A 22632-nucleotide genomic window follows, 5' to 3' on the forward strand; every position below is an offset into this window, starting at 1 on the left:
TGGCATTAAAAACTCAAACATATCGTGGGTAAAATAGTGTTAAATGAAAATGCCGCACCCAAGTTTTGCAAAGCCAGTCCAGTTCCTTATACCATCTGCAATAAAGTAGCCAGTGAGCTAGATTGAACAGATACTGAAGGAATTCTTTCCAAGTTTGAGTGGAGCCATGCAAGTGGTCTCGGTAGGCAAGAATAAGTGATTTTAACGCAGTACTGAAAGTAGATCAATACACCCTGCCTAGGGTGGAGGATATCTTTGCAAATCGTTCTGGAGGAAAACACTTCAGCAAACTCGATTTAGTCGAGGCCTCCCTACAGATGGAGATGGAAAAAGAAACCAAAGTCTTTCTCATCATAAACACTCACAAAGGGATTTATTGCTGAAAGAAATTAAAAGGCTTATTTTTGGAGTAGCATCTGCACCAGCACTCTGGAGAAAGCTGTGAACCGGGTACTACAAGGCCGACCAGGCACTTAGTCTTACCTGGATGACATCATTATTCCCAATGAGGAAGACAAGGAACATCTCTAAACTCTCAAGGCAGTGTTAAAAAAGACTAGAAGATTATGGACTCAGAGCACGACGCAACAACTGTGAATTCTTTAAACCAAACATCACATACTGTGGTCACGCGGACTTGATTGATGCACAAGGATTACGCAAGTGTGCTGAGAAAATTCAAGTGGTGGTGGATGCCCAAAGACCAAAAGATGTGTCACAGTTGCAGTCCTTTTCAGGATTTGTCAATTACTAGGTTAATTTGTCAATTAATAGCCTCTTTCCAAACCTGGCCACTGTGCTCCAGCCCTTAATACAGATGAGGAAGAAATTGCAGTGGACAAAGCAGTGTGAGATGGCGATCAAAAAACTAAATAAAATGGAAATGGCAAAAATTGTACTCACACACTATGATCCACATCATCCAGCCAAGCTGCCTATGATGTTTCTGCTTCAGGTATAGGTGCAGTCACGTCACATATTATGAGTGATCGAAGTGAATGCCCTAGAGCTTTTGCACCATGTTCCCTTAATGCTGCAGAGAAGAAATACACACAGTTTGACAGAGAGGCCTTGAGTCTGGTTTAGGGTGCAAAACATTTCAACCAGTACTTGTGTGGGAGAGAGTTTACCCTCATTACTGATCGTCAACCACTAGTGTCCATTTTCAATCCACTGAAGGGTGTTCTACTAACAGCAGCAGCACAAAGACAGGGACGGCCTCTGTTTCTTAGAGGACACAATTACAAGATTGAATTCAAGAAGACAACTTATTGTGGAAACGTAGATTGTCCAATTTACCTTTGGAGAAGGAAATATCTGAAAATTTTACAAAAGAGGGCGATCCTCCTGGTGTATTCCTAATGCAAATGGAAAATCTCCCTATTACGGCAGAGATGATCCGAAGGGAAACAGGAATGACCTCACAGAGCCTTAGGTCTGCAATACCAACTGACTGGAGTGTGCAACAGAGACTCTAGTTCCCTGATTCATACCAGCACTGGGATGACCTTGCCCTTGATGGGGCTTGCCTTAAGTGGGAATTGAGAGTTGTTGTACCATCCAAGCTGAGAGCTAAAGTGTTGGAGGAGCTACTCGCTGGTCACGTAGGCGTGGTCAAAATGAAAGTGATGGCTCGAAGCTCTGTCTGGTGGCCTGGGATCGATCAGCTGGTCGAGCAGCTTGCTGTTTGGGGTGCCAGCCCATCCAGATGACAAGAGCAGTGCCTCTCCGTCCCTGGGATATGCCTACGGAGGATTCATGTGGATTTTGCTGGACCACTCCTGGACACAAATTTCTTGGTAGTAGTGGATGCAGCTACAAAGTGGCCAAAAGTGTTCCCAATACCCACCACTACAGCCTTGCTGATATGTTGAGAAGGCTCTTCGCAAGGATTGGTGTTTCTGAACACTTAGTCAGTGACAATGGACCACAGTTTGTGGCGGAACAGCTTCAGTCATTCCTGAAATGAATGGATTAAGACATATTACATCTTCACTGTACCACCCGCCTACAAATGGCTTGGTGAAAGCCTTTGTCCAGATTCTAAAGAACACACTGCAAGCAGTGTCAGCAGAACATACTAAACTGACGCTGAATCAGAAGCTTGCCAACCTCCTTCTTGCATATCACAATGCAGCACAGTCAACAGCCAACAACTCACCAGCTGTGCTGCTCCTGGGCCATTCCTTGCATTCACGCTTGGACCTCCTCAAACCAGGTTGCAGAAAGAGTATGCAGGACACACAGCTGAGGCAGACCGAGGACTCTTCAAACAAGGAGGTTTGATGTTTCACTCCAGGACAAGAAGTCCTGGTGAGGGACTCCAGAGGTGACCAAAAGTGGGTACTTGGAAAGGTTTAGGACAGAACTAGACCACTCTCCTGCACAGTGGAGATTGCATCTGATGTCATATGGAGACCGAGACATCGATCAGTTGAGGAGAGCAGTGCCAATTGTTAGAGAAGAAAGGTGTCCAGAGCTGTCAGAACCACTTCCTGCTGTCCCAGAGTCGACACCTACAACCACCTCAGAGGAGGCCTAGGACCTGAGATTGTCTCACACCCACAAGTCTCACTTGCCAAATAGAGAAATCCCCCAGGAAAGACATTATCCCACAGAAATAAGAAAGCTTCCACAGTGATTAAATCAGCCTAAATTGGATTAGATTATGAGAACACTCAGTCCTCTTTTATTGTCATTTAGAAATGCATAGATGCATTAAGAAATGATAACAATGTTTCTCTGGAGTAATATCACAGAAAACAAGACAGACCAAAGACTAACACTGACAAAACCACATAATTATAACATATAGTTACAGCAGTGCAAAGCAATACCATAATTTGGTAAAGAACAGACCATAGGCACAGTAAAAAAAAGTCTCAAAGTCCCCGAGTCGATCGACTCCCGAGTCCCCAATAGCGGCGGCAAAAGGGAGAAACTCCCTGCCATAAACCTCCAGACACCATCAACTTGCCGATACCTTGGAAGCAGTCGACCCTGAGTCCATCCGTCCGAAAACTCCGAGCTTCCGAGCAGCCTCTCCCATACAGCCTCCTGAGCGCCATCCTCTGCCAAGCGCCTTCGACCTCTCCCCGGCCGCTGAAACACGCAAAGCCGAGGATTTTGAGGCCTTCAGCTCCGGAGATTCTGGTTACCACACAGTACAGCGGTAGCAAAGCAGTCATTTCAGAAGTTTTCCAGATGTTCCGCTGTGCTCTCATATCTGTCTCCATCAAATCAGGATTGTGTACGGTCCCCTACTTGACAAGTAACAGATATTCATCAACGGAGTGGCTGGGCGCGCTGTCGTCGCGCCGCCATCTTCTGCACCCTTTGGGACAAATTAAAAAGTTACTCTGCTGTGGATAGCTGCATAGTAGTTGTACTATATACACTGTATACAGTTGAGATGCTTTCTATATTGAGTATAGCTGAGCAGAGAGGAATGTTGCGTATTTAATATTTTAGTACTATTTGAGTAATATTGTAAATATATTATTTCATTAAGCATCCTTGTTTGTTTAATTACATTTTAGATGTAAAAAATATGTGAATTGCATACACAATGCATTACCATTTGATATGTGTGCAGCTCACTTAAAGTAAAAATTGAAGTCAGACTTGCATTCCAAGCTCTGCGCTTTTTTTTTGCTTTTAGTTAATTTTATGTTTTGGAGTTACAAAATACCAACAATCTTGTCAGTCTTGATTGTTTGTCAGTCTTCATCAGTGTATAGTTTTCAATTGCTTCTGTTGTATTTTATTTTGTTGTATTCTGCATGCCTGCGAGGCCTACGTACTTAAATTTACTTTGAACTTTGAATCTTGCTTCTTCTTCCAGCATCTGCAGTCTCTTGCGTTGCCAGGGCATTTCAAACACTAACCGCCCTTTCCTTTTCTGAAACAGGGAAAGTGGTCAGTTACCAAAGTGAATAATGCTATTATTTTAATAGAATTAGTCCTTTGGTTTGTGCAGAATTCGATCAAAAGGCTTGGAGACGTACTTGCTGTTTGTGAGTTGGCCCAGATTTCAGTCGTTGCCTCTCAGGTTTGTTCCTGATGCTTCCGGGCAACAAATGTTTTATACGCTTATATAAATTCAAGGCAAAGCACTGCTGAACTGTGCCAGCAGACTGGTGAAAGAAACGCTCTCGCTTGCAGCGTTTAGCAGAAACATGAGCATTTGTGTGAGTGTGAGTGAGTGTGTGTGTGTGAGTGTGTGTGTGTGTGTGAGAGTGTGTGTGAGTGTGAGTGAGTGTGTGTGTGTGTGAGTGTGTGTGTGTGTGTGAGTGTGAGTGAGTGTGAGTGAGTGTGTGTGTGTGAGTGTGTGTGTGTGAGAGTGTGTGTGAGTGTGAGTGTGTGTGTGTGTGTGTGTGTGTGTGTGTGTGTGAGTGTGTGTGTGTGTGTGTGTGTGTGTGTGTGTGTGTATACTTCCTACATAACGGATAAATCCACAATCTTCTAACTCCCAACTAATCAATGGACAATCACTTCATCTGAGCTGCAGTAATATAGGGTGGCTTGAATGTCCTGCCCAAAAGTGACTGATGAAGTAAGAGAATTTTTGAGTGGGTGTTTACAGAGCTTGATAAATGAAAACCGAGGCCTTAAAAGGTTGCTGTAACGTGTCAGTGTGGAGGTCAGGTCTGAGCCCTAAGCTCTTATTTATCACCAGCACGGACTTTTCCAAGTCGGGAGAGCTGTATCCTTCAGTTTTTCAAAGCATTTCTTAAAGTGATTATAATTCAATTTTTGCATTACATGGTTGTTTACATGGGGCCTCTGAAATTGTTTTTTGTTCAAATTAAGGACTGATGTGGATATAATACTGTTAGTTTAATAAAATTAGTGCTTCGGTTTTTTACTTGCTGTTTGGGAAAAGGCAGAGATTTTGATCGCATAGCTCTTTGTGCTGCAGGGCATCTAACGTTTTCACCACTGCCCCAGCCGTGCACTCCCAAACATGAATGTCCCCAGACAGAATTAAACGCTGCCAAACTTGTCTGACCCCGGACAGGGTTGCAGATTCACCAACGTGACTATTAGTGGACACAATGAAACAATCTCAATCATATACGTCCTAGGATAGAGTTAGACATTCCACCTCATGTCCCAAAATGGAGTTAAATTCACAAACATATCTGTCCTGGGACAATGTAAAACATTGCCAATCACAATCAAATTGGGACAGAGTTGAGCATTCCCGAATACTCCAAATCCCAGGGCAGAGTTAAATATTCCCAATTACAGAACGTCCTGGGGCAGAAATAAACATCTCTAATTACTGCAAATCCTTAAACTATGTTAAATATTTCCAATCACTTCACATCCCAGACAGATTGAAACCTCCTGGTTATTGAATATCCCAGGAAAGAGTTAAATCACTTAATATCCCATATTTAAACATTCCCAATTGCAGGATGTACCCGGACAAGGTTAAACATAACCAATTACTGCATGTCCTGGGTCAAGGTTAAACATTCCCAATTATTGAATGTTCTCGCAGAGTTAAATATTCCCAATTACTACATGTCCCAATATTATTTTAACTGGTAAAAGTTAACACAGGAACAGGGTGGTAAACCTACTTACTCATCTAAAGCAGTTACAGCTAACCATTCTGCTTTGTTTTGGTGAAAATAAGCTGTAGTATATTGTACAGAGATGGAGGACCTTCTAGAGGCCAGTAAGTATTGTACAGTGAGATCTAGAGGTATGTATCTCAAATTCTTACAATTCAAAGTTTAATGTACAAAATAGATGTATTATTAAAGTATAGGTCACCATGTGCTACTCAGAGATTCATTGTCTTCCAGGCATTCACAGTAGAACAAGGAAATACAGTAGAATCAATGAGAAACTACACACCAACAAATTCTGACAAACAGCCAATGTGCTAAAGACACGCAAAAAGGCAATAATATTAATAATAAAAACCATAAGTAAATAAATAATAATGAGAGCATGTGTTGTAGATTCCTTGATAGTGAGTTTATAGATTATGGAATCAGTTCTATGTTATCCACACTGGTTCAGGAACCTGATGGTTGAATTATAGAATAGTACAGCACAGTACAGGCCCTTCGGCCCACAATGTTGTGCCGACCCTCAAACCCTGCCTCCCATATAAGCCCCCACCTTAGATTCCTCCATATACCTGTCCAGTAGTCTCTTAAACTTCACTAGTGTATCTGCCTCCATCACTGACTCAGGCAGTGCATTCCACGCACCAACCACTCTCTGAGTAAAAGACCTTCCTCTAATATCCCCCTTGAACTTCTCACCCCTTACCTTAAAGCCATGTCCTCTTGTATTGAGCAGTGGTGCCCTGGGGAAGAGGCACTGGCTATCCACTCTATCTATTCCTCTTATTATCTTGTACACCTCTATCATGTCTCCTCTCATCCTCCTTCTCTCCAAAGAGTAAAGCCCTAGCTCCCTTAATCTCTGATCATAATGCATACTTTCTAAACCAGGCAGCATCCTGGTAAATCTCCTCTGTACCCTTTCCAATGCTTCCACATCCTTTCCATAGTGAGGTGACCAGAACTGTACACAATACTCCAAGTGCAGCCTAACCAGAGTTTTATAGAGCTGCATCATTACATCGCGACTCTTAAACTCTATCCCTCGACTTATGAAAGCTAACACCCCATAAGCTTTCTTAACTACCCTATCCACCTGTGAGGCAACTTTCAGGGATCTGTGGACATGTACCCCGAGATCCCTCTGCTCCTCCTCACTACCAAGTATCCTGCCATTTACTTTGTACTCTGCCTTGGAGTTTGTCCTTCCAAAGTGTACCACCTCACACTTCTCCGGGTTGAACTCCATCTGCCACTTCTCAGCCCACTTCTGCATCCTATCAATGTCTCTCTGCAATCTTTGACAATCCTCTACACTATCTACAACACCACCGACCTTTGTGTTGTCTGCAAACTTGCCAACCCACCCTTCTACCCCCACATCCAGGTCGTTAATAAAAATCACGAAAAGTAGAGGTCCCAGAACAGATCCTTGTGGGACACCACTAGTCACAATCCTCCAATCTGAATGTACTCCCTCCATCACCACCCTCTGCCTTCTGCAGGCAAGCCAATTCTGAATCCACCTGGCCAAACTTCCCTGGATCCCATGCCTTCTAACTTTCTGAATAAGCCTACCGTGTGGAACCTTGTCAAATGCCTTACTAAAATCCATATAGATCACATCCGCTGCACTACCCTCATCTATATGCCTGGTCACCTCCTCAAAGAACTCTATCAGGCTTGTTAGACACGATCTGCCCTTCACAAAGCCATGCTGACTATCCCTGATCAGACCATGATTCTCTAAATGCCTATAGATGCTATCTCTAAGAATCTTTTCCAACAGCTTCCCTACCACAGGCGTAAGGCTCACTGGTCTATAATTACCCGGACTATCCCTACTACCTTTTTTGAACAAGGGAACAACATTCACCTCCCTCCAGTCCTCCGATACCATTCCCGTGGACAATGAGGACATAAAGATCCTAGCCAGAGGCTCAGCAATCTCTTCTCTCGCCTCGTGGAGCAGCCTGGGGAATATTCCGTCAGGCCCCGGGGACTTATCTGTCCTAATGTATTTTAACAATTCCAACACCTCCTCTCCCTTAATATCAGCATGCTCCAGAACACCAACCTCACTCATATTGTCCTCACCATCATCAAGTTCCCTCTCATTGGTGAAGGGTAATAATTGTTCCTGAGCCTGGTGATGTGGGACCTAAGGCTGCTGTACTTCCTTCTGGATGCCAGCAGCAGGAAGGGAGCATGGCCTGGATGGCAGGGGTCCTTGATGATATAAGCTGCTTTCTTCTGGTAACAATCCTTGTAGATGTGATAAAGTTTAAGGGAATGGGGGATTCTCAAGATTCTTGTAAACAATGGATTCAGTACTGACTATGTCTGTGTCTGCAGTGTGTTTGAATAATGTCTCGCAGCTGCCTTCTTTGGAGAAAGATAAGGGTTAAAGTTCGCCCAGATCCACATAGATGTCTGTGGGCTTTTCACACCTTTTGATTTTGACAAAAAGCAGTACCTGATGGAAATTAGACAGAACATTCCTTTCTTAATTAAAGCATAAATTTGACGGATGTTCTTATCTTTGTAATTAGGTTTTGGCTCCAGCAAACCAGGTAAGACACTCTTTTCTTTAATGAAGGTGGCTGGAGTGTCTAACAAATTGATTGTACTTTTGTATCAGTAGTCCATTGACTTGGCTGGAATAGTTATCAAACTGATTGTTCTTTGTATCAATAGTCCATTGACTTGACCGGAATGGTTATCAAACCAATTGTTCTTTTGTATCGGTGGCCTTATAACTTCTGACAATTCTGACATCGGGCAGTGAAGTTGTAGAACCGCCGGGGAGATGAGAAAAGGTCTCTCCCTGATGTCGGGTCCAAGTTCACTCGCCGGCTGAGCTCGAAGAAATAAATGGGTGAAAAGATAAGTAACGACCTTTTTGTGCTGTCGTTATTTGATCCAGCGAAGTTACGTTTACAGATGTGCTCAGTGCTGTGTGGCGTGCGTGTATGACAGTGGGCATGATGGTATATAATAGAACATTATCAGGAGCGGTGTAGTGAATCACAGAGGGCAACATGTCGCACAATAGAGTGTTACTTTCCGCATAATAATCGAATGTATTGGGGAGCAGTGCAGTTTATGCCAGGGCAGAATGCTGAACAGTGAGGTGTACAGTGAAGCACTTCGATGAGCAGAGATGTGTGCAATGATGGGTTATGGTGTGCTGTTTGGTTATAATGAATAATGTGGTGCACATCAGTCTGGCTATGAATAGTTCAGTATATAAAACAATAACTTCAGAGAACTATGTAACAGTATAGTGAGCAGTGTGATGTACGGTGGTTAGTTGTTCCTCTCCGCCCCCTTGTTTCGCGTCGGGTGGCAACCTTGCCGTTTCTCTAGCTTTTTGTCTGTTTTTTATGAGGCCGTTGCTAGCACAGTGCTCAACCCAGCACAGATGGGAAGTGTGCTGGGAACCAGCGGGAGCCACTCGCCTCGAAGTCGAGTGCTGGTGCCAGTACACCACGTACCGCGGCGACAGCGCAGAAATGTGTATCGGTATTTGTTTATTTATTGAGGTACAGTGCGGACCACTGAGCCGCGTGGGCCAGCAATCCCCAATTTAACCCTAGCCCAATTGCCGGATAATTTACAATGACCAACTAGCCTACCAACTGGTGTGGGTGGTAACCGGAGAAGAAACCCACGTGGTCACAGGGAGAACGTACAGACAGTGGTGGGAATTGAACCTGGGGCACTGGTACTGCAAGGAGTTGTGCTAACCACTACACTACCATGCCGCCCAACTGACAAATACAACACACAGTATAGCCAGCAGTATTATTCCCTTTATCTCTGAACCTCCATTATGATTTCTCTGTGATCTATGGCCCATTTGCATTCCGTATATGTAACCCCAAGTGCAACCTGCTGTTTTTGGTATGGAGCTTTAATAAAAATTGCTCCATAAATCTTAAGCATTATTATTTAATATGCAATATTGCCTTTTGCCTTGCCTTGTGCGTAACTGTGGCATGCAGCTGTTTTGGAGCAAGCTTTTATCTAATTTGTTCTGTTTCCCACAGGAACAAAAGGAGGTGTTAGGGATGTAAGGAATTCATCTCTCATTATTCTCTAGCCTTTCCAGGAAGTAAGATGTTAATGTTGGTATCCACTGATAGGATTGCTCTTGATTGTCGAGGAAACGCAGACATGGTGGATCTCCACAAGTAGTGTAGGAATCTCAGGGTGGTTTATGTACGTTGTAATAGGCCTTGCTACCTCCCTGGGATCCACACGAGGCGGACAAACTGCAGCAGTGACTGGCTGCTGCCAGATAGCTTTGCTGTTGAAATATTAATGAGCAACTTGTCACCTCCAGGGCAACCTCGAACGGAATTACTGCCCTTCTCACTTGTCTTCTTTGCTCAGTTTTCCTAACGATCACTCTCCTTCCGTCCCAGCTCTGTTGCCATTCCACGTGCAGCCTCAGTCGATGGTTGTGGAGGAGGGCGGCGTCGCCAGGTTTCAGTGCCAAATTCACGGCTTACCAGAACCGTTGATCATGTGGCTGAAGAATCGCAGGCCTCTTGAACCAAGTGATGACAGGTATGTCATAGGAAAGGCTTAGGGGGATATGGGTCAGACACGGAGCAAATGGGAATACCTTAGAAGATTAGGTGTTTGCATTAACGAGCAAGTGTTCAGGTATACCAAATAAAGTGGTCATAGAGTACATTTAACATGGTCTAACCAACAGGGCCAAGAGCTGGGAATTAGGATTGCTATGGAAAGTCTTTGCTTTTGGCTGGTGGGATGTGATGAATGAAATGTCCACCTTTAAGGCATAATTTTCTATAATTGTAATCCATCTTTAGCTTGGAATCCATCCCTCAGAATATACAGTCACTACAAAGTTCTACAATCTCTACTCAAGGCCAAAATCTGCATTAAATTCCATAGAGACTAGAATTGCCACATTTTCCCTTCTGGGTTACCGTTCCTGTGTTACAGTTTTCTTGTTTGTTGGTCACGTTTCTAATTCACCACAGTAATTGACCAAAGTCACCCAAAAACGTAACAAATGAGATGCAGCAAGGCTACAAACCTAAATTTACAGTGTCATAACAGAAACTAAGGTAGCTCCTCAAAGAAATATGCAACACCAAACTGTAGATGTTTACAAGGTGGAAGAAGCTTGTCTTCATGGAGAACTTTGTTCTTTAGTTATTCCACACGGGGCACAGCCCTTATGCCGAAACTGTTTGAGATGCACGATATCATGAGGGCATGGGTTCACAGAATCTCTTGTTACCCTGCTGACTTCTGATCCAAACAGACAGTAGACCCTTCCTTATAGGAAAGCAGAATCAGATAGAAAGTCACCAGCTGTTTTCTTGCGACTGGCTTCAGGATAGAAGTTGTAGAGAGATACAACATGGAAACCGGCCCTGTTGCTCACTGAGTCCCCATTGGCCATCAGCTGCCCATTTACTCTCATCCTACATTATCTCAATTTTTAATCTCCCTGCATTGCCGTCAGATGCTCTCAGCATCTGTGACTCACCCACAGGCTAAGGACTTATTTATAGAATGCCAGATAACCTACCAGTCGTCACCACATTGAGATGTGGGAGGAAAGCAGAGCCCAGGCAGTCACACAGAGAATGTACAAATTCCTCAAAGACGGTACCTGAGGTCAGGGTTGAAGCTGGGTCTCTGATTATAAGAGGCAGCAGCTCTGTTCAAAGAATTAGCTGGCACCAGAGTGCCAGAGTCCAGGCAGATTGTCCCTGACTAGACTGGAGGCTGTACTCGAAAAATAGATGGAGGAACAGGGAAGCTCCAACACCTTCTGTTGTTGGGTCTTGTAGAGTGATTGTCATCAAATGGATGATATCCCCAGAATGAATCAAGTGAAGGAGTGGTGAGTACCATTTTTGCTTTCAGTTTATTTGGGTAAAATAATGAACTGGTTCATGCTCAATCCAATTTGCTCGTCTTGTTCCTGTGGTCGCATCTACTTTCTATGGATCTTGAGATCCTATACTGGAGACCTTGTCAGCATAGCCATCCCATCAGACTGAGGTGTCACTCTTAGGAATTGGATCCATTTCCCCCACCCCTCAAATTCAGATCGTGCTCCATTGACAGCCCCATTCAGCTGACAGGGATTGTGCTACGTGCACAAGCTGGTGTACACCGTCTAGCCTGGAGATGTTTGATTTCCACCCTCTAACAGGGAGGTGTCATCCCCCAGCAGAGTGGAAGGTCAGGGCCAACGAGTTGACCTGCAAACGTCAGACGCCATCCCTGCAAGCGGCATAAGAATAGGCTCGAGAAGCCAGGATCTCGCCCAACTAGAATGACAGCTGCAGGAATAGGCAGGCACCCACAGAATGGGGCTATTTAGCCTGTTGGAACTGTACTAGCAGTGAAGTTAGTCTCATTCCCTGGTGTTTTCTCTGCAAACTTTCCCTATTATTGAATCCTTTGTTAGAAAGTCATGATAAGTTCCCTTGCTCCCCTTTGCAAAGTGAGTTCCAGATTGGTTGCAATGTGGCTCAGATATTGGTTGTAGTGGCTCAGATTGGATGTAGTTGGGTGGAATATGGATTAGTCATAGTGGGTGAGGTTCAGATTAGTAGTGATTGGGTGAGGTTTGTGTTGCTTGGGATTGACTGTGGTGAGGTGGGGTTTGGATCGTGATTGGGCGAGGTTTGCGTTGGCTGTGATTTGCTGAGTGTTGGATTGGCTGTGGTTCGGTAAGGTTTGGATAGTGATTGGGCGTGGTTTGATTTCACTGTGATTTTTGTGCAGGCTGTGGTCGGGCAAGGTTTGGATGATCCATGGTTGGGTAGGATTTGGATTGGTTGGGTTGGGTTTGTGATGACTATGGTTGGGTATGGTTTGGATTGGCTGACGTTGGGTGGGGTTTGGATTGGCTGAGGTTGGATGGGTAGGGTTTGGATTGGCTGTGGTTAGATGCGGTTTGGATTGACTGAGATTGGGTGGTTAGGGTTTCAATAGGCTATGGTTAGGTACGGTTTGGATTGGCTGAGGTTGGATGGGTATAGTTTTGGATTGGATGTGGTGGGTAGGATTTGGATTGGCTGTGATAATGTTAAATTAGTTTCAAGATTTACCTTATACCTAATCTAATAACTATTAGATCCGCATGAAAAATATTTTGAAAGAAGGTGAATGGTAACTTTCAAAAGGAGAGATTAATAAATAAAACTACAAAATCCCGTACAAACCAAAGGACAAGGTACAACAGCACCATTTGATGGAGGAAGCTGTCATTACATCTACATATTTCCCAATTTAATATACAAAATATTAGTAAGTATGAAAGCTGAAATCCTTGTACCTGGAGATGTTTAAGGAGAAGCTGTATCAACTCAGAGACATAGATAGGATTAATGCATCAGAATAGATGCAAACAGCCATGTGTAATAGACTGAAATGTTTGGAATAGACTTAAATAGGTTGTCCTTGCATCCATGTACTGTTTAAATTTAGGCATGGATCGATTCACTAAATATTTTAAGAAACTAATGGACTGCTGGCCTTTACATCCACAGGACTGGAGCAGAAAGAGATGGAAATTCTGTTAGAAGGCATCAGTTGGATAATTATTACAGTCCTGACTCTTGGGGAAAGATACAGTGGCTTTGAAGGGAGTGAAATTTAAGTGAAATTGTGGGGAGAAGTAGGTTCAAGTTCTCTGAAATGTGGAGGGTTAAGGCGTCATGTGAGATTAAGGGAAATGACTGGTGTAGATGGAGCAAAAGTGTACTTTGTGAGGAGAGTATGGGACAAGGACACATTGTTTAAAGCCAGGCCTTTCTGGCAGCACCATGCAGAAGTAGTAGTAGGCAGCCATTGATCCCAGGGGACCATGGGTTTGCGCCTCTGGTGGACTGTGTCCTCTCTTGGGCGGGAAGATTTGAAGAACCGGCTGTGGCCCATGCAGTGGGTTCCCCTCTCCACGCCACTGATGTAGTCCAAGGGAAGGGCAAGCACTGATACAGCTCAGCACCAGTGTTGTCGCGGAGGTTGCCAGAGTGAAGTTGTAAACAACATCAAACTGTCTTCGGGATCCTGGCTCCGGATTTCTTCCTTGGGATTTACTCCCGAGCCTTTTCCATGGGTGGGTGTAGCCGCAAGGCAGCGGAGGTTTAAAATCAGACCTTTACTTCTCCTAGGCAGGCTGCCATCCAAGGCTGATGAGCCCCATGCAGAAGATCAAACCTCATAATTAAAATTATAACTCAGTCTTGTATCAACACCCTATTGCAAACAGGGTGCAAGACTAGGTTTTAATCTCAAATCTGAGACTGATATTTCCAGGGATACTGGGAAAAGACAATAATGAGGAGGTGGGTCACTAACAACTCCCACTGTGTGGTTCTCATTTTCATATCTTCACGAGGAAAATGAAATCATCTCTAGTTTATGTGGGAACAAAGACCACCTGGTTCATATCGTCGCATTCTGTGTTAAGTTGAACGCCTGTTCTTGGAGGAACTTGGGCGCCTGGGTAGGACATACAGAGACTTCCTGCGACGCTGTGACAGCTCGGGGCATTCCGGAGTGGGGAGTTCAGTTCCGGCACCGTTCTGTAGAAAGTCTCTGCATGGCCTCCCGGTGGAATGCTTGGGTTTGCCCCGGGTGCTCCAGTTTCCTCCCACAGTCCAAAGACATACCGGGTCAGATAATTGATCATAGAAATTATCCTGTAATTTGGTTAGTGTTTAATTGGGGATGTGTGGTTGCTGGGGCGATGTGGCACAAAGCGCTGGAAGGGTCACCTCCATGCTGTAAAAGTATTTTAAGAAGCTAGTGGACTGCTGGCCTTTACATCCACAGGATAAGTAAATAAAACCTTAACCGAACTTTCCCCACTCATCTTCCAGGTTTACCTTCCTGCCGACGGGGGTCCTCCAGATTACACGAGTGGGCGAAGAGGACAGTGGGATATACCACTGTGTGGCCGCCAACACCGCCAACACGAGGCATAGCGAGGAAGCCAGCCTTACTGTGTCAGGTTGGTGCTGGTCATCTGGGTGCGTTTTCTTCTCGACCAAACGTTCCGCAGCTCCCTCGTTCAGTGAGTGATGTCTCCGAGTCCGTGCGGCCCACTGGGGCCCAGTACGTTGGAACCGAACCTGCGGGCGCTGGAAATCAAAGCAGTACGCACCAAGTGCTGGAAGAACTTGGTTGGCCGGGCAGCGTCTATGGAAAAGAGTGAACAGACGATGTTTTGGGCCGGGACCCTTGACATCAGGACTGGGGGAGAAAAGGATGAGGTCAGAATAAGAAGGTGGGAGGAGGAGAGGAAGAAGCACAAGGTGGTAGGTGATAGGTGAAACCATGAGGGGGGAGGGGTGCTGGGAAGTTGATTGGTGGAAGAGGTACAGGGCTGGAGAAGGGGCAATCTGATAGGAGAGGGCAGAAGACCATGGAAGAAAGGGAAGGGGAAAGAGTACCGGAGAGAGGTGATGGGCAGGGAAGGAGATGAGGTGAGAGAAGGAAATGGGAATGGGGAATGGTGAAGGAGAGGAGTGGTCAATAATCGGAAGCTGGAGGAATCGATGTTCATGCCATCAGGCTAGAGGCTTCCCAGGGGGAATATAAGGTGTTGCTCCTCCAACCTGAGTGTGGCCTCATCGCGGCAGTAGAGGAGGCCATGGACTGACATGTCGGAATGGGAATGGGAATACCTCAGGTATTATGGCTTGTTGCCTGAGACTATCTGGTGCACGTGTTCTCTGGCCTTAGTGCCTTAGATTCCTCAGCCCAGTCAGATTGGCATTGTATCGAATACAAGTTTCATATCTGCATGTACACAGAATGCTTCAACCACTCCATGGGTTAACTGAGGGAAGGGGGGAGGGGGATAGGGCTTCATTGCAAGCCAGTGCTACAGGAGGGTTCATCTCAGTTCTGTCAAATCACATCTCATCAAATTTGCACTCACATAATTCCCCGAGGTATTTGATTTGAGAGCAGTACTTAATTGTTTCTAATATTAGAATTTCAGAGATGAGCGCAGCACATTACCAAATCATTAATATGCATAATCTGCACTGACTGCCTGTCCCAGCACAGCAGGACTATTCATGTGTCCTAGAAACGGCCTCCTTGTATTCAGTGTTATGTAAGGCTCGCTGTCTCACCGCTGCACTTGACATAACAGAATCTGCAGTGAAATAACTTCACAATCGTCAGCCTGAAAAGGGTTTTAAAATGGTTATCAGGGTGTGAGTGAACCCTGGTTTAGGCAGAATAGAGGAAGGCTCCCACACTCCTGATGGAGGACACGGACTATTTGTTTGTCCTCCTCTCATTTCACCCGCTCTCCTGACGCTGGTGTGGAATGCACGAGCTGCCCTCCTGTACCTCTCCCACGCTCCTCAGTGGATTTCTTATCGGCCTTTGACCTTTGGTTCCTGTCGTTGGTGTCCAGTTAAATGTGAAAAGGCTAAGTATTTTAAGACCGCTGGTCTGCTCTTCCTCCTGGGTCTTAGTGTCCGCTGCTGGTATTTCCGGCTCACTGTGATCCTGTCAGGACTTTGTAATCATTTCAGAGGAAAAGGTTTTGAAACTTGTAAGGTGAACTTTGAGGGAACTTAACTTGTAGCCCCAACATGTGAAAGCTGCCAAGCTCAGGCCTTGCGTGTCAACCCAAATGACGTGCGTATGAGTGACACGGCAGCAGCCACCAGGCCGGGATTGTCCTGTGCCCGCACCGATAAGCGTGCATTTTCCAGCAGTGGTTTGGTTGTGAAGTCAGGTTCTCCTCACGTCCGCTGCGGGTATCCGCTCTTGCAGATTCACGGTGGGCCGGAGCAAGCTCCAGGCTGTCGCGATGGCTGCCTGCTGCTCAGCTGTGCCATGATAGTCAGAGCCAAATGCGGCGGGCATCGGCAGGTTCTGGGCATCCTGGGGATATCAGGGGCAGGGTCACCAGTGTTGGCAGCTGGAAAGCCCAATCCCCGACAACCAGGAAAGTCCATCCCAGATCTGTGGGTCGTAGAAGATTGTTACAGGACACCCTAACCAGGTTCAGGAACTATTATTACTTGCAACCTACAACCATCAGGCTCTGAACCAGCATGGATAACTTCACGGACCACAACTCTAAACTGATTCTACAACCTACAGACTCCCTTTCAAGAATTCTTGCACAACTCACGTTCTCAGTTTTTTTTTAAATTTGCAATTTACCTTCTTTTGCTCATCAGCTGTTTCTCAAACGTTGTCTGTTTACATATAGTTTATTGTAAATTCTCTCGTAATTCTTTATTTTTCTGTAAATGCCTGCAAGAAAATGAATCGCAAGGTACTAAATGGTAACATACAGTATATGCACTTTGCTAATAAATTTAATTTGAACTTCAGACATCCCTGCATACATACGTGCTCCCAAAATATTTTTACATACAAAAGTGTGACAGAGATACAAACTTTTATTTTTATGAATGTCAGAGTTATTTCTCTCTTTTCACATTTAATAATTGTTCTTTCTTATCAGTCTTTTATTGATTCTATTCTTTACGATACTGTGGTGATCCAGTTACCATATTGAGTGTTTTTTGATTTTTTTTTCTGACTTTTGGAAAAAATTAACTTATAGTCATCTGTAAAAATAGAACCTGTTCATTACCCGGGGACAGTTTTTAACTGTCTTTGGCAGTCAGATGTATTTTAAAAAGTGCTAACACTGAATTAAAGTTAAGCATTATTAACTTTCAAAATACATTTAAGATGGATGAAGTTAAAACGCAAAAGCAAATTAATTTGAAAACTTTTTCCCCGTGCCTTCTAAATCTTTGCCATCAGTCGCCATTGAAATCCAAGGAAGCTGACACAGTATCCAAGAGACAATTTTTAACAAAAACCTAGAGAAGTCACTCTAGTCTTTGCTCCATGGCTCGATCCCATGGGGAGCACAAGGGCAATGAGTTTGCACTGAATCTCCTTCTTGAGCCTGTCAGGAAGTCTTGCACTTTCCATTTAACAGTGTATGTACAGACGTCCAGCACCAACTGCTGAACAGACTGTAAGCCCTGGCAAATTGCCACTAATTTAGCATTGCCTTGATGATAAAATTCTCTTCCTCATTTTCAAAACTCTCCAAGGCTTCATTGCTCCCTGTAGCTGCAGCCAACAGCCATCTCAATGATCCTCTAAAACTTCCACTACCTTCTCCTTGCACATCCCTGACTTTAATCGTTCCACCTTCCTGCAAACTCAATGCCAGACCTTAGATTTCTACCTCTCTACCTCTCTTTTCCTGTACCAGTCATTTTAAAATCTACCATTTTGACCAGCTTTTAGCTATCTGCCTTTTTCCCCGATGAATTGGGAGCATAGGTAGGCGTCTTCTACCTTTGGCATGACTCTACCATTTGGTTCCAACTACATAAGGGAACTTTCCACCCCCTTGTCTTTCTGTCTCTTCCATAAAAGTATTTGTTTCCATGTCTTTTGAGTTCCAAACGTGTAACTCTCTGAGCGAAAGCACTTTGCTTTATCCCCGTCTTAAGAAGGCAACCCCTTATTTATAAAAATGACCAGCAGTGCTAAACCCTCCTGATCTGGCCTATTCCCTCCCTGTTAAAATGCAAAATCCTTAAGGCATATAAGATCCATGTGTTAAATGTTTCTTATCTGCTTTAAGGATGTTGGCTTTTAGTCTTCAAAACTCCAATGTGTCCAATCTTTCCTCATAAAACAGCCTTACTGTTCCCAGGTATGAGCCTAATAAGCCTTATCGTCTTGAATTTAGAGATTGCACACTCTATTGTGGTATTGGAAGGGGCTGCTCCTCACGTTTTGCCTGCTCTTCAGTAAGCTGCTCCAAAACTTTCAGGTTCAGATTCAGATTTATGTATCACATGTGCTTTGAAACGTATAGCGAAATGTTGACAGCCAACATCGAAACAGCGAGCTGCTGGTCTTCCACTCTTGTTACAGGAGTGACCTCTCTTTCTCTCGCTAGTGAGAGAGAGCCCATCTCCAAAGTGTTGGGATGGACAGTAGTTTTTGATCAAAGTCTTAATGTGCTGTTGGGGCTCTATAAGGCGCTGGTGAGACCTCACTTGGAGTACTGTGGGCAGTTTTGATCTCCTTATTTAAGAAAGGATGTGCTGACATTGGACAGGGTACAGAGAAGATTCACTGGAATGATTCCGGGAATGAGAGGGTTAACATATGAGAAACATTTGTCCGCTCTTGGACTGTATTCCTTGGAGTTTAGAAGAATGAGGGGAGACCTCATAGAAATATTTCGTATGTTGAAATGCATGGACAGAGTGGATGTGGCAAAGTTGGTTCCCATGATGGGGGTGTCTAGTACGAGAGGGCATGACTTAAGGATTGAAGGGTGCCCATTCAGAACAGAGATGCGAAGAAATTTTTTTACCCAGAGGGTAGTGAATCTATGGGATTTGTTGCCACGGGCGGCAGTGGAGGCCAAGTCATTGGGTGTATTTAAGGCAGAGATTGATAGGTATCTGAGTAGACAGGGCATCAAAGATTATGGTGAGAAGGTGGGGGAGTGGGACTAGATGGGAGAATGGATCAGTTCATGATAAAATGGTGGAGCAGACTCGATGGGCCGAATGGCCTACTTCTGCTTCTTTGTCTTATGGTCTTATGGTCTTTGCTATTGCGTGCATGGTGGGGGGCGGTGCTTTAGCTAGTGCAAGTGCTTTGGGGTACTAATGTTTCTGTCATTTGTTCTTTGGGTTTTTTTCCTGTTTCGTGGATGTCTGTGAAGAGTAAGAATATCAGGCCGTATCCTGATATTAAATTGAACCATTGAACCATTGACCCAAGGATGTGCTGGGGGCAGCCCGCAAATGTTGCCACATATTTAGTCGCCAACATAGCATGTCCACAACCTTCAGCAGAACAACATAAGCAGTAGCAACAACAGCAAAACAAGTTCCTTTCCCAGCCTACCTACCACCCAGCCACCCACTTGCACACCAAGTAGGCCTCCAACCTCAGGGTAGGCCACCTCCAGACCTCCAACTTCAAATTTTGCCCCCAGGAGTCGACAATCATTGGTTGGACCTTTGGGCTTGAATTCCTGACTCACACAGACCTCCGACCCCTGTGACCTGGATCCTCGTGACTCCTTTGGGCCTCTAGCTGTAGCCTTTGACCTTCTATCTTCAGATCTGCTATGATCTGTACACTGTCCAGACCATTATCCAAACACAGGCAAATCAAGGATCAAATTTATTTGCCGTATATGTTTACAAGGAGAATGGATTCTGGTTAATTGGGCCATCGGTTAATCAGGGCAGCTGCTTATTTGGGACAACTCATAAAGAGCAAAATCTAATTGAGCAATAGTTGGGATTCCCTTCTTTTATTTGGGACATTATGCCACTTAATTGGGACAGCAAACTATTGTTGAACAATTTCTAACTAGCATCAGTCATGTGGCCATTAGACAGTACACTGTGTTTAGAGCAAATGGTTTTTAAATGGCCTCACTTACGTGTATTTGTGTTCAAAAAGCAGTGATTTTTGTTACTGATAGCTGGCGAGAAATAAGCAGTAAGACCAGTTAGTATTGTTTAGCTCCCTGTGGTTTCAGCAGTCAGGCTTGGAGCGGCCAGAAATGGCCGGGAATGAAAATCGATTTCACTACAAGTTAGGAGCTTTGAAGAATCTGAAGGTATCGCCAATCATCTTGAATGTTACAATGAAAGTGAGGATTTGGAGGATGCAATCATGATAGCATTTTAGGAAGGGAGTCCATTATCTGCACTAGGTGTCTGTACTGATTTTATTCATGCACAGTCAATCAAAAATCACTGGATTGGATGAATTCCTTCAGTGATAACTATTAGGAGCTAATACACAGTTTTATAGTACTGCAATAGTATTGATAATGTTCTAATTTCTTCTGTATTTCACTTAAATACATAATTTGTCACTCAGTTAAACAGTATTTTGTCTCTTTTTATAGCTTTTTTTTACTTCCATGAAACATCGGCTAATTTGGGCTGCTGCTTAATGGGGCCAAAATGTACTGCTCCCAGTTGTGTCCAAAATAACCAGAATCCACTATATTAGGAATTTTCTATGACGTTGGCACAACATGCAGCAAATAACAACAACATTCAACAATGATAAAGAATAAATAATTCTACATAAAAAAATAAATTTAGAGGCTAAAGTCTAGCTATGGAGCAGACTGGGACTAGCTTGGGTCACCATCTTGGTCTGCCTGGGTAAGCCGGGCGGAAGGACTGATTGACTCGATGACTGCGGCAAGAAGCACGTTTTATTTGCATGCATTCTGCCATCGTCCCCCAGGGAGTCACGTTCTCACCATGCTGATGTCAGGCTCAGCTTTTGTTCTTCTTGTCAGATGACTCACGATCACAGAGCTGACATCTAACTAGTTGCTGGTTGCCTGAAAGAGAACCAAAGAGAATGGATGGGGGTGGTACTGATATTTATCACTCGGTCCTCATCTGTCTTCCCCCGCAGGCTGTGGATAGAATTAAGCATTCACTTCTGGTGTTCCCTATGCTACAGGCTTTTTGAACAGCATAAATAATTCAAATAATCAGATGGACCTGACAACAATGTGAATTTAATTCACCAAGTGACAATTCTAGGGTTTCATTATTTTAAAATGTTCTCTGCAAACGTTATCAACCACTTTCAATTATTACCATTTTAGTGTTGGGTTGGATTGATTTGTGGTCAAGTACACCGTCTCGCATTTCATTTATCACACCTCGCAGTAGCACGATCACACAGTAGACAGAAGCACCCCTTATTATGCCGATCTGGATGTGTTTGTAGGGTCAGGCTGCTTGCCAGTGAGGTGGTGGAATATAATTACGTCCCACTGCTTGACAGATACCGGCCGAGATTTTGCAGGGTAGCTTTTAGCCTTCACTGTGTGTACCCCCAATTCTGGGTTTTCATTACATGTGGATAATTATGTTAAGTGCTTCAAAGCCCGGTGTTAGGCTGTCATTGGAGTGTGGCCTGCTTGTGGGGTTCAGCAACTCGGGCAGCATCTATACAGGACTCGGACCTCAGCCCTGGCCTCTGTCTTTTAATGTAACCAGTCCTCATGAAGGGTCTCGGACCAAAATTTCACCTGCTTCCAGAATCAGAATCGGTTTACTGACGTTATGTCCTGAAAGCTGTTGTTTTGTGATAGTAGTACAAAGATTCAAAGAGCATTCATTGTCAAAGTATGTATGCAGTACACAACCCTAAGATTCATCTGCCCACAGACAGCCACGAAACAAAGAAACATCATGTAACCCTTTCAGAGAAAACGTCCAACACCCAAAGCATTTAAAAAAAAGAACAAATTGTGCAAACGACAAAAAAACGAGCAGGAACTACAGATTATAAAAGATCAAACCACAAAGTAATTGAGCCAGTCTAGGAATACAGTGCAATACATTAAAAAATTACAGTATGTCACAGTAAGAGTTAAAAATAAATAGTGCAAGAAGAGAGTAAAATAGCGAGGTAGTGTTCATGGGCTCATGGACCGTTCAGAAGTTTGATGACCGGGGTGGTGGGAAGGAAGCCATTCCTAAAATGTTGAACGTGGGTCTTCAGATTGCTGTAGCTCCTCTCTGATGGTAGTACTGAGACTAAGGATGCCCTGGATGCTGAAGGTCCTTAAATAGGGATTCCACTTGCCCTCTATAGATGCTGCCTGACCCGCTGAGTTCCTCCAGAATGTTACGTGTGTTGCTCAAGATTTCTAGCTTCTGCAGAACCTCTTGTGTCTTTGTGGAATTCAGTAGGAGATGCCTTAGCCTTTACTTCCATGGTGAGCTCCCCGCAAAGCATATAGCAGTATAGCATAAGAACTGAGCCTTTGGCCCACAATCTTGTTTGGAAGTCAAGTCATGTTTATTGTCATTTAACTATTAAGGCATCCGTTAGTCTTGCGAGACCATGGATCTGCACCTGGAAAGTCTTCACTCTCCAGGGCGCAGGCCTGGGCAAGGTTGTATGGAAGACCAGCAGTTGCCCATGCTGCAAGTCTCCCCTCTCCACGACA

At 44.3% G+C, this 22632-nt stretch overlaps 1 protein-coding gene across 1 annotated transcript in view; it reads left to right on the forward strand.

Annotated features, from left to right (window-relative positions):
* The window catches only part of igdcc3 (immunoglobulin superfamily, DCC subclass, member 3), a 189813-nt gene that overhangs the window by 107626 nt on the left and 59555 nt on the right, over positions 1–22632 (forward strand). Inside the window, exons 3-4 of the mRNA XM_063066040.1 lie at positions 10019–10163; positions 14477–14607. Of these exons, the coding sequence (XP_062922110.1) occupies positions 10019–10163; positions 14477–14607 (276 nt within the window). The remainder of the gene's footprint in view (positions 1–10018; positions 10164–14476; positions 14608–22632) is intronic.

The sequence above is a fragment of the Mobula hypostoma genome, chromosome 13 (genome assembly GCF_963921235.1).
Source record: "Mobula hypostoma chromosome 13, sMobHyp1.1, whole genome shotgun sequence".
Taxonomy (NCBI): domain Eukaryota; kingdom Metazoa; phylum Chordata; class Chondrichthyes; order Myliobatiformes; family Myliobatidae; genus Mobula; species Mobula hypostoma.